Source organism: Mustela erminea, chromosome 20 (genome assembly GCF_009829155.1).
Source record: "Mustela erminea isolate mMusErm1 chromosome 20, mMusErm1.Pri, whole genome shotgun sequence".
NCBI lineage: Eukaryota > Metazoa > Chordata > Mammalia > Carnivora > Mustelidae > Mustela > Mustela erminea.
In genome coordinates, this window is record NC_045633.1 from 33946484 (window position 1) to 33964466 (window position 17983).

Consider the following 17983-nt stretch of genomic DNA (forward strand, 5'->3'; position numbering starts at 1 on the left):
GTCGGACACAAGGTGTCTCAAGGTACCAGTGAATACCTGGTACCCATCACGTGTTGAGAAACCCTGCTTCTTTTCAACAGGAGATGCTCAGCAAATCCCGAGCTGGAGACACAGGAGTCAAATTGGAGGTGAACGAAAGGTCAGTCCGAGCCGTGTGGGGGCACCTAGGTGATGAGGATGAGTATATCCCGCAGTGGATTATGCGAATTAGAACAGGAGCCACAACAGGCAGCAGCCGAGTTCATATACATGTCAATAATGATGTTCTTGGGGATAATATCGCCATTGCATTTTAGGGGAAGAGAAACCCCAAGAATCATCACGTAACTGTCCCCAGTCGAGTCTCCCTACTCACGTGCCTTTCCGGGAAGGTGTATTCCCCGCCGCCTTTCCCACCCCAAGTTTGCCTGTGTTTAGGCCTGAAAAAGAGAACAGATTCCTTCATTATTCTCAGTTTCTTTTTTGTGTCCCTAACTTTTTAAATTTGTTTTCCTCCTAGGATCCTTGGTTCCTGTACAAGCCTAATGCAAGCTATTCAGGTCCTGATTGTGGCCTCGAAGGACCTCCAGAGAGAGATAGTGGAGAGTGGCCGGGTAAGCATGGGTGAGGACCCCTGGACGGGGGGAGCAGACATCATTCACAGACTGCTGCTTCACCAAGAGGCTACGTCTACTCGATACACTCATCCACATTCAGCGAAATCCACGGGTGCTGCCCTCTCATGCCGTGTGCGCCTCTGAGGGCACACTGCCTCTCACAGCTAAGCATAGATGCCCATGGAAAGAAGCTGGGGCGCTGCCGGGTCCCCAAGGGGCAGTCAGCCTCAGCCTTCAGCTGCTGGGTCATTACAGGCAACATCGTGGGAACCTGCTCTGGAAAGCCCATGTGCATTGCAAGCCTAGGCCCTCAGAGAAAGGGAGAGCTTTGGAAAATGGGGCAGATCGAAAGGGCCGGCCTGGTTCCTGACCTTTGCCTGTAGGCGCGGCCTTGTCACCTTCCCGAGGCAGAGTCAGTGGACAGTTACTCATAGACAGGCTGTGATCGAAGGGCTCACTGGGCTTTCTCCCTCCTCTGCTGGTGTTTCCTTCTCACACGCTGCGTGCAGCTGCCCGCTCAGGAGACAGAGGCCCAGGGAGCGATCCTGGAGCCGGAACACTATCCCAGAAAGAAGGCAGCCATCTCTGCTTTGGTGGTGGTGCTTTTTATCAGTGCCGAGAGGGGCTGAGTAAGGAGGGCCTGTGGCTTCCAAGACTAACAGACACTTCTACAGCATGAGAGCATGTTGAAATCCCGAGGAGACATAATGTGCCTCATTTATTCACTGGGTTACTCTCTTCTCTTGGCACATCGTGGCAAAGGTTAGACTCTTCTTGGATCACATTGTCCTAGGTGCGTGTGAACAGATTCTGATTCTTATCTATACAACCTGGAAATGGGGTACAAGAGAAATGCCACGGGCATTGGAGTCAGAGACGCCTAGGGTTTACTTCTGCCTATCTCCTGCGTGAACTTGAGAAAAGGATCTTTGCTTTTCTGAGTCTTCGTTTGCCCATCCGTAAAATAGGATGATAATGCTTTCGTCTTGGGATTAATTTGAGGTCCCAATGGGAGTAATGGGCTTAAAAGCACCTGGGGCATAGGAGGCCCTCGAGAAAAGCTAGTCATTATCACTTTTCACTTCCTTAGGGCACAGCCTCCCCGAAAGAGTTTTACGCCAAGAATTCTCGATGGACGGAAGGACTCATCTCCGCTTCCAAAGCCGTGGGCTGGGGAGCGACCGTCATGGTGTAAGAGTCTGTCACTCCCAAGGGCTTCCCAGCCGCACTCCCAACTCCCTCGGCCCATCCCAGACCACAGCCGAGGGGAAAACGTCTGCTCCTTAGAAAAGAGCTGTGGGTAGGGAAGTCAACAGGACTGAAAGTTTGAAAGGGAGCCTGGGTGTCCTGGGGTTTGCGCCGGGGTGGGGCCGACAGGCCGGCTAGGCTCCCTGAGTAGCCAGGGTGACGGGCGCGATCTGGAGATGGAATCACAAGGGGTGGCGATCGTAAGGGGTGGAGGCTGTCCATGACATGCTTTGTCTTGTCCCTTCCTGTCTACCAGGGATGCAGCCGATCTGGTGGTGCAAGGCAGAGGGAAGTTCGAGGAACTGATGGTGTGTTCGCATGAAATCGCTGCGAGCACGGCCCAGCTTGTGGCCGCCTCTAAGGTAGGACCCGCACAGGACCCTCTAAGGGCCGACGAGCTTGGAGAACACTCGGTCCGTGGTGCCTGTCCCGAAAACATCACTTGTCCAGGATCCAGGTAGATGAGGTCCCAGGTTAAAATTCTGCCTCTCAAGGGTCTCCTACTACCCTCCTCTGAGAGCCTTTGCCTCAGTCAGCAAGGAGCCCCTCTGCCCAGCTCGCTGCCTGGGCTCCTCTTGGCTCTCATGGCTTCTGTGACAAGTGGCCTTTGAGGGTCCCAGCCGTGCTGACCTCTGATTAGCACTCAGGGCATTCAAGGAGCACTTAAATTAATTGGTAAATTAATGAATTTATTAATTTAAAATTTTCTATTTAATATTTAAATTTTTAAAATTTATATAAATATCTATAAAATTATATATAAATATATATAAACTATATAAAATATATAAAGATAAATTTTTTAAAATTTTAAATTTAAATTAAAATTTTTTTAAATTAATACATTAAAGGAGCTCTTAAAAGGTAGGTGCCATGAGCTGGTTCCCTGGCTCAGCTCCGAGGTTCCACAGCCAATGTCTGACTCTCCTGAGGAGCCTCCAGATTCGAACCATTACCCCCAACTAATCGTAAGACAGAGCTTGTTACTGAAATCCGGCTGTGAGTTTTATAGTACCCCGGGGAGCGTCCTTATCATCCTTGTTTAATGTCCCAAATTAATTTCCGCAACTGGAGCAATTTATCACAAGAACCAGTAAAGCTAGAGTCTGAGGCTCTCAAGCAAATAAGCCAGGAGTAATTTTGCATATTAGAGATATGGCAGGAGCTGACCCTATAGGAGTATTTTTTAAAGATTTATTTATTTAGGGGCACCTGGGTGGCTCAGTCACCAGTCAGTGAAGCCTCTGCCTTCGGCTCAGGTCATGATCCCAGGGTCCTGGGATTGGGGCCCACATCTGGCTCTCTGCTCAGCGGGGAGCCTGCTGCTCCCCCTGCTGGTGCTCTCTCACTGTCTCTCTCTGACAAATAAAATCTTTTTTTTTTTTTAATTTATTTGAGAGAGCGAGAACATGCATGTGCCCACGTGGGAAACGGGCAGAGGGATGGGGGGAGAGAGAGACTTCTCCAGCAGACTCCCCGCTGAGCGTGGAGCCTGACGTGGGGCTCGATCTCCCAATCCTGAGATCACGACCTGAGCCAAAGGCAAGAGTGGGACACTCGATGGACGGAGCCACAACAGGCACCCCTATAGGAAGCAATATGAAAGAAGTCGATTAGTGACCGCAGCAGATCCCGTTACGTTTGTCAAGAACCGTTGGGACCCACTGATTTGACTCCGTCCTTGCCGCCCTATGCCGTGTGACCCTAACTCTGCTTGGTCCTGGCAGGTGAAGGCTGACAAGGACAGTCCAAACCTGGCCCAGCTGCAGCAGGCCTCCCGGGGCGTGAACCAGGCCACCGCCACCGTTGTGGCCTCCACCATCTCGGGCAAATCACAGATTGAGGAGACAGGTAGCCTCCCCGGAGCAGTGCTTTTCGTATCCAGCCCATTCAGCATTCCTTCACGCTCCCTGTTTCCCACAATCCTGTCCCCACATTCTCTCTCGACCATCTTCTCTGCACGTGTGCTCAACTTTCTCATAAGGTGGGACGCCGCACACACATGCTGTTTGTGTCACCATAGCAACAGGCCTTAAGGCAGATGTTTCATTTAGCGATTTCTCTGGATGCAAAGGCCTGACTCTCCAGGCCTGGTTGTCTCTGAGTGGGGCACGACGGGGGCGGGGGGTGGGGGCGAGGGGTGGTCCAGTCCTCGCCTGTCCATCCCCGTCTATCCATCGGTGACTTTCGCACGTGTTTTGGGAACGAGCAAACCAAGCATTTCAGCAGAGCGCTGGCATCGGCTGTCTCTCGGCCAGGGGCGTCCCCTGACGAGACTTCCCTCCGCCCTTACAGACAACATGGACTTCTCCAGCATGACACTGACGCAGATCAAACGCCAGGAGATGGATTCCCAGGTAGGACTCCCCACTTCTGAGTCTGCTCGATCAGTTCCCGGTGACCCCGACCCCAAGTATTATCCCCATGGAAAGAAGCCAGTGGGGGAGAGACTTGGGGCGGAAACAAACAGAGATGGACCCAGGAGCCCAGGAGTGAATATAAATGCCGCTTGCAAGGGACAGTGGAGATGGAGACAGGTGGCGGGTTAAGATCGGAAACGGAACCCTTGCTCACCGGTCTCGGACTGGTGTCCCCCTCACTGTTACCATCGGGGATCTCCTAGCAGATGTCAACCAGCATTTAATGTCTTAACAATGGATGAATTTTTTTTTTCTTTAAGTAGAGCTGACATCCAGTGTTACATTATTTTCAGGCGTACGTGTAGTGATTTGACAATTCTGGGTATTACTCAGTGTCACCGCGATTAGTGTAGTCACCGTCTGTCCCCATGCCACGTCCTGACCCTGTTACTGACTCCATTCCCTATGCCGTACCTTTCATCCCCATGACTTACTTATCTGATAAAGTCCCTCTTAATCCTCTCCACCGGTCCCCCACCCTCTTCCCCTCTGGCCACCACCAGTTCTCCTTATTTATGAGTCCGTTTCTGTTTTGTTTTGGGTTTTTTTTTTTTTTTGGCAATTTTCAAAAAAAATCTGATATGATTTGTGTATGACCTTGGTTTAAAGAAGAAAAACCAATTCGCTGAGAACCCATCGAAGGCAATGCCCTTTCTCCTGGTTGTTTGTGAAGTTCTGGCATGTGGAGGAACAGGAATCAGTGGGATCCTGAAAAAAAAGACCTGACATCCTTGTTCTGGAATTACTGATCCCAGTCTTGGGGTCAAGTCCAGAGGGAGACTGTTAAAGTCTCTCTACGGGTCACGCAGCATTTTTAGGAAAAGTCATGTGGCCAAATACTGAAAGGTCTGAGGTCCGGTGTGAGTCCCGCCGTCTACACTGTCATGTTTACTGGGGTCCTCCAGTCCCTCTTGACTGCAGGTTCCGTCTCTATGCTAGTAAGTACCAGATTCTTCTCTCTGGCCTCCATCTTCTCCTTGAGCTCTGTGATTGTCCAACTGCCTACTTGATCTCTCCACTTGAGGCCAAATAGGTCTCCAACGTAATGGGTCCAAACCAGGGCTCCTGGTTTCCCTCCCACCTAGGTCTGCCCTGCTCCTTGTTTTCTCTGCCTCGGAAACTGGAACCACCCCCGACCCCCGCCACACCTAAGACCAAGGTGCTAAGGTGCTAAGACCAAGGAGTCGTCCTTGGGTCCTCCCTTCCCCCTCTCCCTTCTACATCCCGTTCCCCAGCGGGTCCTGTCAACTCCCAGCTGTCCAAGTCTGAACCTTCCCCCGCCTTTTCCGTCTCCCTAACCCAGCCGAAGCCACCATTGTTTCTCTGCGGAACTACTAGAATGCATGCGAGGATTTGGATCCACGTGGTCCCATGGCAGGGCCAGGTGGCGGGGCAGTTGGGGGCAGAGAATAGGAAAGGGCATTGCTGAGCCAGGTCCAGCCCTGGGTTGACGGTTGGAGGAACTCGGGGAAAGGCACACGATGGGGGTCACCAGATCATCCCCATCTCTCCATATGTTTTACATTTTTCCATAATAAAAAATTTGAAAAGAAAAAAAGGAACCACCTAACTGGGTCCAGTTGCTTCCACTGTCCCCACCCCCTGCCACACACGGTTTGTCCAGGTTCTATGTATTTTTGGAAGCATAAATGACAGCATGTCACATCTCTGCTTGAAACCTTGAGGTGGCTTCCCTTTCATACTTAGAGCGAACCCCCAAACTCCTAGCCCACTCTCATGACCCTCTCCCCTCTCATGCATCAGCCACATGGGCTCCTTTCTGTTCTTCCCGTACCCACCTGCCTGAATAGCGTTTGCTGATCACCTTGGCCTTTATCACATGACCCTGTGTCATGTTCTTTACAGTCTGATCTGCTCTTGTCCACGAGTTTGTGTCTCCCCCCCGCAAGGGAAGCAGGGACCTTGTCTGCCTGTGCACCACCATGTCTCCCCCACCTACCGCAGAGCCCAGGGTACATAATGGGTGCTCAGCAGACATTTCTTGAATTAATAATCAGTAAAATGAATTAATGAGGAGTAGGGATAGCCAGGAACCAGCCTCTTCCTTGGTAGGACTGCTCTTTCCTGTATAATGATAACCCTAAGTTGTAACAGCCCCACGGAGATACCAGAAGCATCTGAGCTTGGCTCTTGCCTGGATTTCCAGGAGAGCGGGACTGAAGCAGAAGGTGCACTGGTTGGGAACCCGCCACACAGATAGGCTAGATGTCGGAGCTGATTTCAGTGGGGCGTGAGATGAGCCCTACTCCCATTCAGGTGCTGGGGCTCTAACGCATCACCCCTAGGAGAGGGTCCCCATGAGGACACGGCAGAGCCACTGGGATCGACGGGTGAATGGGAGAGGATGGGCGACATCAGAGGAGGGGAGGGATTAAGTCAAAGGGAGACCGTTGTCAGGTCGTCGCTCAAAAGAAAATTCCACTCGTCCCACAGGTCCGGGTGCTAGAGCTGGAGAATGACCTGCAAAAGGAGCGTCAGAAACTGGGAGAGCTTCGGAAAAAGCACTACGAGCTCGCTGGAGTTGCCGAGGGCTGGGAAGAAGGTGGGCCTCTCTGAGGGCCTGCGTGGGCGCCATGAGGGGAGGGTGCGTGTAGGGAGGGCCTTGCCCTCAGACGTGACAGAATGAGTCGCCCTTCGGGTCGCTGACTCCCCCCTCTTGACTCACAGAGCATGAGTTCTCTTCGGTTGGAAACAACCTTCGAGCCCCAAAACTGGTATATTTTGAGGTGAATTGAAAGCTTTTGTTGTCACCTCTCAAGAGCTTAACGTTGACCAGTAGACTCGTCACTCACCGCCATTCCCTTCCAGGCCCACTTAGCCTGGCGTGTGTAGAGTTGGCTAGTGAACAAACGGATGGCGGTGAGTGAAAAGCCAAGGGGACTGCAAGTCCGACTGACTGGAGCCAGCAGTGAGGAACAACGGCCCGTGAGAGAAAGGGTCAGGGGCTACGAATGGCCCAGAGAGGCATTATCACCCAGTCTGCTGCTTTTCCACATGCCCAAAGTGGCCTACTCGATCACGACCAGGACTGCCTGTCCTTGTTGTCTTGACGGACTCTGGGAGCCAACCACAGATGCGTACTGGTCGTTCCCGGACGCATAACTCAGAATAGATGGTTGTGAGCGTGAGGTATTGGGGAGCCCAACGTGGTGGCTGTTTTTGTGGCTGAAATGTGTGCACACACATGTACGGGGCTAGGAAGCAAAAATTATCATTGTCAGGGGCGCCTGGGTGGCTCAGTGGGTTAAGCCTCAGCCTTCGGTTCAGGTCATGATCTCAGGGTCCTGGGATCGAGCCCTGCGTTGGGCTCTCTGCTCAGTGGGGAGCCTGCTTCCCTCTCTCTCTCTGCCTGCCTCTCTTGCCTACTTGTGATCGAGTTCTCTGTCAAATAAATAAAATCTTAAAAAAAAAATTATCCTTGTCTTTCAGGAACAGAAGCGTCTCCACCTGCATTGCACGAACCGGTCGCCGGAAAAGAATAGAGCCACGCCGACGCCCCACACGTCTGAGTGTAAATCTTGTGGCCCATCTGTGTGTGTGTTATTCCACAGCCATGGCCTAAGCCTCGGGGTCGGGGTGGGGGGTCCTGGTGGCAGCCACACCACCCCCGTTGTCCAGTGCCCAGGACCCCAGTGGCCTTCCACAGAGGAGTGGTGGACCAGGGCCACCCCTCACAGAGAGGACCTGCGTCCCTGCCCTGCCTGCCGTTGGACCCCTAGACGCCCAGCGTCCTTGTCCAAGGGGCTGGCTGTTTCTGAGATCCCTGGTGGGGGGCCGCCTCACGCCTTTTCTTCTCTGTTTTCTCCTCAGCCTTTTCTGTTTCACCATCTGCACCAACTCATGAGCGTCAGAGGGCTGGCGGGGCTCCAAGCCAGGACGCCGCCCTACATCTGTGCCGACAGAACAGCAGGAGCGTCCCGGCCAAGCACGCCAAGACAACTGTCCCCTCTCTTGGCAGTCCCATGGGTTCCCCGCTGCTTCTTACGGTGGTTGGTTGGGATTTTCTTTTTTTTTTTCCTTTTTTTGGGGGATTTCTTCTTCCGGTGTTCCCTCGTAGAGCCACCTCTCCCCAAGGGAGCACCCCTGGCGCTCGGAGCCATCGGGGGCCCCTACGAACAGCAGTTAACAGCAATGGTGCTGCTCAGGCTTCACCTTGGTGCTCCACGCCAGCCTCCGTGCTGAGTGTCCCGCTGAGCGAGTCTGGGTCAGACGAGCCCACTGCCTAGGGTGGGCACCACTGCTGGGCCACACTCCTCCTCCAGAGGCAGAAGGAGAGCCTCCCTCAAGCGAGAGAGCCCAGAGAAGCCTCTGCCCACCTTCCCGGGTGACAGGGGTGAAGAAAGGAAAGGAAAGGAAGGGGGTGCATGCGGCCCACGCCTCAGGAGACCCCTGCTTTGGGAACTTTCGGTGACCAGACTGAAAAACCTTATCCCGTGCTTTGAGTGTGCTGGTGAGAGTAGCCACACTTGTTTCCCCTGGAAAGAATTTTCCGTGCCACCTCCCTTCAGACCCAGGCGGGACCCTGAGAGGGAGTTGCGTGAGGGCTTTTCCAGCTGGCCGCCTGGACATCCTCTCGAACCTGAAGAAGATAGTTCCACGTTCTACCCAAGGGAAGATCAGGCAGACTTCTGCCAGAGGATCAGGCAAACTTGCTCCCGGCAGCAAAGAACCCTGTGCTTGGTTTGGTACCTTTAATATTTATTACTAACCTCCGTTCCGCACTGGCAGCAGCCTCCAGGGAGACGCTTTGAGCAATCAGGATTTGAGGTGTGGTGATGGCGGGGCTGCATGGCTGCCCCAGGCCACCGGTTTTCAAGAATCAGACAGCAGGCCAACATGCTTCCCAGTCTGTTACCGGCCTGGACCCTGAGGCCAGCAGGTTCCTCAGACCACCTGGGTCAGGGAAACCGAGAAAAGGGGGACCACTGACTCCGAGCCCTTCCCGCCACACGACCTGGGCCTGTGCTGCCCAGACAGGATGAGGACAGAAGACGCATTAACAGCTTCCCAGAGGTGGACAGCCTGACCGCACTTGTCCACCTCCAGACAGACAGACCCCAGCATTTAAGTGACCTTCCGATCTCGGACAGTGTCTTCCTTCCTTATCTGTAGCAACTCTTAGGTAGAAGCCAACAAGCACTTCCCAGGACCTGTCCCAAAGGAACATTGCTAAGTGTTGCTACGTGACCGGTGGCGAGGTTCCTGTTCGATCACTGTGAATCAATCCTCCTTCCCCCACCTCCCACCCCTCCCTCTCTGTGCATTTGCTAAGTAGGGCACTCAAAAACCAGTCTCCCGTTAGCTCGGATTCCGAGACTCAGGCGATCTCCACATTGGGCGAATAAAGAGGGGTCAACAGCAAATGAGCCGTCTTACGCTTAATACTTCTTTGCACTCAGCGTTTTTCCATCCGAGGCTCAGAAGAAGTGTGTGGGGGGTGCCCCTGGCCCAGTTGTACCAATGAAGCCAGTCGGTGTGTTCTCAGAGTGGATCAGCATTTTCACAGCGGACTGGTCCTCCCTTCCAGAATCTTGGCCGAACTGCCGTGCTCTGAATTACCCATGGTGAAAAAAATCTGCTGTATCAGGCCACTCTGGGATGCTCCAAATAACGCTTCTTCCAAAAAAGAAGCCACAGTGATTGTTAAAACCTTGGTGGACTTAGCCGGAGTAGTAAGACAGGGAAGAAAGCACCAGAAGTATCCTTCAGATGTGGCACAGTTATGTTTGTCCTCACTCGCCTTAGGAGCTGGCCTGTCTTCTAGCCAAAATCCAATTGTCCTCCCTTGGCTTTTCTGAAAAAAAAAACGAGGGTGTTTATACTTGGTGTGAAATACTTGATTCAAACGGGGATGACCTCCTCAGGCTAAAAATGAACATCACAGCCTTTTAAAGTCACCACTGAGCTTCATGAATGACTGAAGTCCCGTGGATCCGTGTAATTGGGTCACACAGCAAGGCAGAACAACAAAAGAAGGGCTTAGGACTGACAAGAGATCAAAAGACAGCCGTATCCCTTATTTAATTTTGTAATACAGTTACTCTAATATCCCTAGAGTAAGGATATGTGTGTACATAATAAGAAAAAAAAATAGAAAAGACCTGCCTTTTGTGGGGTTCTTTTATATCTGAGTCAGAGGAGTTTAATAAATTAGACTATAGTTTAGATTGTCGGCTTGTTCTGCCGCGGACAGCAGGATCCCTAGGGTCCCACCTGAATGAGTCCCTAATCCAGTGTCCAGAACGTCCAGAGCGTTGGAAGTGTTTGAGCTGCCACGTCAACATCAGGGTTAACCGGGTACCGTGGGGGTCACAGTGCGTGTCGTTGGTCCTCAGATCGGTTTGCTTCGGCCTCTCACCGCAGAGGGGCTGGTCGGTCCTGAGCTTGCACCTGGGAAATGCTCACTTCTCGGCCAGCTCCTTAGTCTGGAAGGGTCTCCTGGCTCCACTAACCCTGGTCTTTAGCCACCGGTCAAGTTCTCGCTACCTTCTACCACCTTTGCAAGCCTCTGGAAATCCTTCCCACCAATGAAAGCCTTCGATCCCGGCATTGGCCTTTAAGCCAGACCGGCTCTGCTCTGTCTCCGCTGTCCTCGGTCCCCCGGAGACCGTGCCATCTGTAGCCTAGGCAACCACCACCGTGGGCTTGCCAGCCTTCGCCGCAGTAAACCGAGCCGGCTGCCTGCTACTCCCAACCCCTTTGCCTCCCAAGGTCAGACCAAATGCAGGACCAGCAACCTACAGCGGTGGCACAGGCTCTCACCCCCAGGAGCCAAAGCAATGGGAAATCATGGGTTAGATGCCGTTGGGTCCGATTCTGAGAGTAGACCATTTTCCAGACATGTCTTTCAGGTGACCCTCAACTACCTCAGTTTGAAGGCCCCAAATAAAGCTGATTACTACTAGGGACAAACCGAGGGGGTTCTGATAAATCTTGCTGGTAACTTATAACAAACTCTCACATTTAGGTTCGCAGGGATAGGTTGGTTTTGTTTTTCTTCTGTTCTGTTTTTTAACCTCTTCCCCCAATTTTCCATTAGAATAGTTCCTAGAAATGGATTTCATTTTTCACCGAGTGCCTACCTTCCCAGGGCAGGTAGCCACTGGCTTTTCTTCCCTTCCAACAATACTTTTATTATGATATTAAGACCTTTCTTTGTATAATACATTGCATCTGTGTTTTCAATTTTTCAAATAAATACTTCAACCTGGCAATCGAGAGTAGTGGTGCTGACTGACATTCAACGTGGTTTTGGGGTCGGGGTTCCAGTGGAAAGCCTACACATGTGTCCTGGTGTTCGCCGAATCCCACTTAACCTCTGCACCTTTGGGAGTAGGTCTTAAAGACAGGAATACAGCTCCCGTAGAGAACCTGGTTTGCCCTCCTTAGTCACTTTCCATCCCCTGTACACTCCTGTCCTTGGGAACAATCAAACACAACATGCCAGAGTGGTCCACACTGTCCTTCATCTTCACGCCCAGGTCTGTGCTTAAAATCTACCATCTCGGGCTATGGATACACCTTTCTCCACCCTCAAGATGCAAAAGTAACAGGTCACCTTAAAACTGGGACAGTTGCTGCTCAGGGACAGAAAATGCCAGTCCTAACGGGATTCAGAGCAAGTCCTGGCTACCAGAGGATCTGCAGGGGGAGCCGATGAATGGGCGTGGCTAGATGCATGGAGACGGCATGTTCTGCAAGCTCGTGCTGCTGGTGCATGAAGCCAAGGGCACATCCGAGGGAGGGAGGGAGGTGGGGAAAGCCCAGGGAGGATAAGCAGGAGAATTGCCCAAATGAGTCACCAAGTAAGGAGAGAAGGACTACCTGAAGATGATCCGGATAAATACAGAAATGGGAACCACTTGCCTGCAGCTGGGGTTTTCCGTTCCCCGCAGCAGAATGCAAGGGTGAGCCTGTTCCATCTGAAGAACCACTGATGAGTGGACAGACTGTCCCCTACAAGACCAACATTTGAAATAAATTTTGAAAACTAAATTGTATTCAATTCCTATGTGGTTGAAAATGACCAATATTACAACAGGCATGTCCTCTCGAATTCTGTCAACTCAGCAAGAATTGCGGAGTTCCTATTGTATGCAAGAGACTGTAGAGGGAGAAAAATAAGAGCTGGTCCCTCCTTTAAGGACCTTCCAATCTTGGAAGGAAGATAGATGCATTAGAAACTGGAGTATACATGTGAAAAAGATGGACACTCAAGAAATCCAGCAGTAGTCAAAGGAAAGACAAGAATGGAGCAATAGCTGTAGGAGGTAATGGTATCAACAGAAGTGTTTTTAAGAAAGAACCATGCTTCAAAGCTAAAACAAAGAGGAGATAGAGATTAAGCATGGCAGAACGAAGAGGAAGGCTCTAGCACTCTGCTTGAGATGCGGATTCATTCATTCCTCCTACAAATTCTTATTTCACATCCACCGCATTGAAAGGCATGAGGGATACAGTGCCAGGGACACATCTGGCCTCTGGAAGCTTGCAGTCCAGTTGGAGCAGCTGGCACGGAACCGGTGGGATGTAGAACCCAAAAGGTATGAAGAGGAGGACACAGCAAGGGAGCTAGTACGTTCAAGCAGGTCAGGGGAAGCTCCCATCAGCAAATGACATTTAAGCCGAAACCTGAAGAATATGTAAAAGTTGGCATTGGGGCAGGAGCACCTGGGCGGTTCAGACAGTTAAGCACTTGACTTTGGCTCAGGTCATGCTTTCAGGGTCCTGGGATCGAGCCCCATGTCAGGCTCTGCCCTCAGCGCAGAGTCTGCTTGTCCCTTTACTTCTGCTCTTCCCCCTGCTCACTATAAAAAATGTATTAGAAAATGTTTAAGAACTCTTAAAAAAAAAAGTTGGCAGTCGGGGAGGGAGAGGGGGAAAATACTCCAGGCAAAGCTAAAGGCATTGCGGGAGACGTTGGAACACTGATCGTGACAGATGTCTGTGCTGACAGAGGGTGGCCAAACTCAGTGCCAAATCCTAGAAGGTCACAAGAGCCATTGGAAAGATCGGAGACTTTATGGTGGGGATCGTAGGCAGAGGTGTGGTGTGACACTAGCTATCAGGTCTCATCTAAATAACCTCGATAGACTTCTCTGTCTCCCACCTACCCAGCTCTGCCCCTGCCAAACGATTCTCATTCTGTAGCTAGAGTAATCATCATTCCTGAAGTGACATCTGTTCTTGTCACCCTCCCTTCTTAAAACCTTTCCGTGCCTTCTTACTGCTTTTGCTAGATTGAGGTAAGATTAACATAAAATTAACCATTTAGTTCATTTTGGACATTCACACTGTCATGCAACCACCCCCTCTATCTGGTTCCCAAACATTTTCATCTCCCCAGAAGAAAACCTCTTATTAGCAGTCACTCCCTACTCACCCCTCTCCCCAACCCCTCGGATCTGTTTCTGTCTCTATGCAACAGTGTATGACAGATGGAGTTATAAGCCAGTGAGAAAATTAGGGTATATCTAAACACTCAAAATGTTTTTTGGAGATATTATATAATCTGTATTTTATATCTGTATACACATATATATATATATTTAAGTATACAGATATAAAATTTATGGTAGTAGTTGCTTCTAGGAAAAAAGGGAGGGGGTGCGGTGGGGACAGGAAACAAAGGAAATTTCATTTTTATCAGGACTGTTTTGACAGGGTTTGGAACAAGCTGATATATGGCACTTTGGCATACTGAATATTTGAAGTTGAGGGAAATTAAGAAATGGCAGGTACAGGAAGGACTTTCTGACCTTCCTCTGAAGCAGACCATGTGAAAGGTACCCTCCTTATCCTGGAGGCAAGGAACATCCTTATCTCCATGTGAGAGATGCCAAGAAGAATCTGAACAGATTACCCAAGTTTACTGCACTCAGCTCACAATTTCCTTCAACCGATGACATTTTCCTGTGACTTTGCACTCATCAAACCTAGCATAAACACACTCGGGTTTGGGGCACCCGAATGCCTCAGTAGGTTAAGCATCTGACTTTTGGTTTTGGCTCAGGTCATGATCTCGGGGTCATGGCATCAAGCCCCAAGTCAGGCTCTGTGTCAGGCTCTGCTCAGTGCAGAGTCTGCTTGTCCCTCTCCCTGTGCTCCACCCCCACTGTACTCTCTCTCTCTCTCAAAAATACTAATAAAACCACTCAGGTTTAACTGCTTCCTTAGGTCTTCCATCACTAAAAACACAAAATGGTGGAGGGAAACTCTCCTGCAGTTTCTGGCAGCCCCAGAGGGAGGGTTGGGATACCTCCCTTGCTCCAGAGCAAATAGATGTAGGTGAAATTATTTACTAAAAGTAGAATGGGATTGAGTAGCACGTTGGTGGCAGACTTTAGGAAGTTTGGGGGAAAGGCTGTAGCTCATATGACAGCAGGCTCACAGAATGGATAAACAATTTCCAGTCTGCTGTCGGTCGGAGCCCAGCGCTTTTTAGAAAATATGCATTTATGGAGGAAGGATGGCACGGTTCTTCGTTTTTCACCAGCGATGTTTAGAATCGGCCAGACTGCAGAAGAGACACAGCCTGGTTTCCCATCGGATGGAGACTGGCCAAAAGGGCAAAGAAAATCTCGCTGAAGGGAGAACAGAAGTGATGGGTCATGATAGCCGAGCTCCTGGGGGAAGGAAAAGCAGCCAGAGAGCTGCTGGTTAGAGCCAGGAAGACCTGCAGGTTGGAATGAGGATGAAAAGTGTTTTTGTAGAATTGGGAGGAAAGTGAACTATGCCCATTAAAATGAAGGAGCGAGAGAAGTGACAAAATCAGTCTGGGGTAAGAGAGGGGAATTCCAGAGTTTGGCACACCCCGCCCCCAGAAAGGGCTTCTCTTTAATGCTGAGACTGGGAGAACAGGTGGTAGCGGCTCAGTTTTAGCCAGACCTTGGGACAGAATGATTGGGGGCTGGGGGTGGGGGCGTGGGAAACACCCCTTACCAACTGTTTAAATTAAAAAAAAATAATAATAAAGTGCCCGTTAGGTCTGGCTTCAGTGTAAATGTGCCGTTGTCCAGGCAGTCTTCACAAAGGTCGGGGGGGGGGGGGCGGTTACAAGGGAATAAAACGAACACCCAACGACTGGACCCTGAGAAAGGTCCAGCTACGGACAGGTGCTCAGTTTCCGGCGGGCCAAGATCCTGCAGATCCCAGAAAGATCCTGCACCCCCAAAGGGCAGGGCTGAGGCAGGTATTTGGGCTCTCAGTCACAGCCTTGGAGGCAACCGGTGCCCTAGGGGACGTGGGTTCCTGGAACTGAGTAGATCACCCCGTCCTGCAGGAAAGATTCATCGAATTGGATTCCGCACGTCTGCAAGGCGAAGACCAAGGGCGGGAACCTCACCACACCCTCTTCCCGCCCAGCCCCAAGACTCCCGAAACCCACTGCGCGGAGCAAGCAACCGAGCCCGGTTGCCTGGCAACCGGATCCCCATGCCTGCTCTCGCGGGAGTCGTCCGCAGTGACGCAAGACACACGCGCGTGTGCGCGCGCGCGGTGCATGGCGGGAGCACGCGGCTTTCGCCCTGCTCGGGGGCGGGCTGTCCAGGGAGGCTGAGGAGGCTGGAGTACGACGGGGCCTTCTGGGCTGCAGCCGCCTGGGCTGGCCGCTCGCTGGGGCTCCGGCTGGGCCAACCCCTGGAGGTGCGCAGTCAGGTAAGCCCCTTCCACGCGCGCGCGCCCTCGAAGCTCGCTTCCGGGCCGGCCGCCGGCGCGTCCCACCCGGCTGAGGTGGCCTGGGTTCGGCGGGGCACGTCATAATGGAAAGGCAGTTTGGCGCCTAGTGGGTCCGCCGCGTTTGCTGTTTAACCGTCACCCCACTCATTCCTGTGCCCCCGTGGGCTCCTAGAGGCCACTTCTGCTTGCCGCTCCCCCCTGGTTTCTGCTCCTCAGCCCACCTCTAGGTGTCTCTTCAGGGTTCTGTTCTTGGCCCTCTTTTAGCAGGCGGTGGTCCGCTGTCCCCTCTCCCCGGTGACCAGGCCCCTAAGTGCCCTCGGCAAACAGGACGTGCCTTGGAAGCTCTGGGACCGGGTTTTATGTCTTTGCGGGGCCGCTCTCTGTGCCGCGATGCGTTATCTCAGACTGTCTGAATCCGAACTCGGGGTACTCGCGTCCTCGCCCGGTCGTCCACTTCCGGTGTGTTCACCGACCGAATTCGTGACCGCCGCTCGGGCGCGGAGCTGTGGGGTTTGCCTCTTCCTTCTAGGGAGGGGCCAGGTCCTCTACAGCGGTCCCCGTGTCACCCCGCCCTCTGTGGCCCTCCCACGGGTTTTTCGGGCTTGTTCCGTCTCTTCCTTCAGCTTTCCTGTCCTCAGACCCGATCCTTTCAAAGGACCTATCTTCAAGTTCGCTCATCTTTTCTCTTACTCCTCAGATCTGCTGCTGGGTCCCTCTCCCGAGCTTGACATTTAACCGAATTTCCAGTCCACAGTTTCTTTTCTTTTCTTTTTTTTTAAGATTTTATTTATTTATTTGACAGACGGAGATCACAAGCAGGCAGAGAGAGAGGAGGAAGCAGGCTCCCTGCTGAGCAGAGAGCCCGATGCGGGGCTCGATCCCAGGACCCTGGGACCTGAGCTGAAGGCAGAGGCTTAACCCACTGAGCCACCCAGGCACCCCAAGTCCACAGTTTCTGGTTCCTTTGCATGATTCTTTTTTCTCATAGATACTCTCGTTTTCTTCATCTGTTGTTTTCTGATCGCCTTTAGTTCTTTGTCTGTGGTTTCCAGAGCTCACGGGAACACGGGGATGATGGTTGGCTTCCAGGTCGCATTTAGGAAGCGCGATGCCTGGGCTTCCTTGGGGCCTGGTTTCCGTCAGATTCTTTTTTTTTTTTTTTTTCCCTGTGGAGGGGCCATACTTTGCTGTTTCTTGGTGTGTTTTATAATTTTTGGTGGATGATTGTACGTTCTCAATGTCTCCAAAGGTGATTTTCTTAGTCATCAGGCATTGCTAATTTCTTGCTTGTCGGGGGCAGGAATTGGGTGTTACCTTTCCAACAGATTTTTAAAAGTGTGTAGCTTTGTTTTTGTATGACCCCTGAAGCATCTGTTTCATTTTCTCTACAGTGAGTAAGTAACCTGACATAAATGTCCCTAAGTGCCTGACTCTAAACTGGGAAGCAGGGGAAGGGGATTCTGTCTCTTCAAATAAGAGAGATGCCCCCGGGGGAAGCTGTTTGCTGCTGAGGGATCTAACTGAAGCATCCATCCTGGTCCTCAGGGATCCATCAGACTGTCCTAAATGTGTGACCCTAAATTTATGAAGGACAGGATTTCCACTGCCTGCCCTGGCATCAGCCAACTTCCTCAAGACTGCAGGCTGCTGTCCATAGAGTGGCAGCATGTCTGTCTGAGGAATGGGGGATGTTGGCTGGTTTTCTTTCACATGCTGCTCACTTGTGAAAAATCAGCAGCCTCTCCCTTAATTTTGTAAAGATTTCTGTGGGGGCTGAAAGTTTCTGGTCAGGTTCCAGAGCTCCAAAATAGTCGACTGTAATCACTTTTCCCAGCTCAATGGTTGCTTTGGTGAAGAGCTTCCTACTCTGCCATTTTGTGTGACATAGTGTTTTCTTTTGTTTTTAAATTTGACAATCTATTTATTTATTTATTTATTTAGAGAAAGCGTGAGCATGTGGGACAGGGAGGGGGAGAGGGAGAGAGAGAGCAAGAATCTTAAGTAGGCCCCATGCTCAGCACA

The 17983-nt window shown here is 51.5% G+C and overlaps 2 protein-coding genes across 4 annotated transcripts in view; both read left to right on the top strand.

The window, feature by feature from the left end:
* HIP1 (huntingtin interacting protein 1) overlaps window positions 1-11499 on the top strand; it is a 137350-nt gene extending 125851 nt beyond the window's left edge. For both annotated transcript variants that reach the window (XM_032327016.1, XM_032327017.1), the window contains exons 24-32: window positions 81-139; window positions 500-593; window positions 1687-1787; window positions 2101-2206; window positions 3572-3695; window positions 4140-4201; window positions 6719-6827; window positions 7715-7796; window positions 8096-11499. In XM_032327016.1, coding sequence (XP_032182907.1) covers window positions 81-139; window positions 500-593; window positions 1687-1787; window positions 2101-2206; window positions 3572-3695; window positions 4140-4201; window positions 6719-6827; window positions 7715-7767 — 708 coding nt within the window. In that variant the 3' untranslated portion in view covers window positions 7768-7796; window positions 8096-11499. The remainder of the gene's footprint in view (window positions 1-80; window positions 140-499; window positions 594-1686; window positions 1788-2100; window positions 2207-3571; window positions 3696-4139; window positions 4202-6718; window positions 6828-7714; window positions 7797-8095) is intronic.
* A 4269-nt stretch (window positions 11500-15768) lies between these two features.
* POM121C (POM121 transmembrane nucleoporin C) overlaps window positions 15769-17983 on the top strand; it is a 51058-nt gene continuing 48843 nt past the window's right edge. Inside the window, exon 1 of one of the 2 annotated variants that reach the window (XM_032327014.1) lies at window positions 15769-15940. The gene's annotated coding sequence lies outside the window, so the exon portion shown is untranslated. The remainder of the gene's footprint in view (window positions 15941-17983) is intronic. The other variant, XM_032327015.1, reaches the window with a different exon arrangement.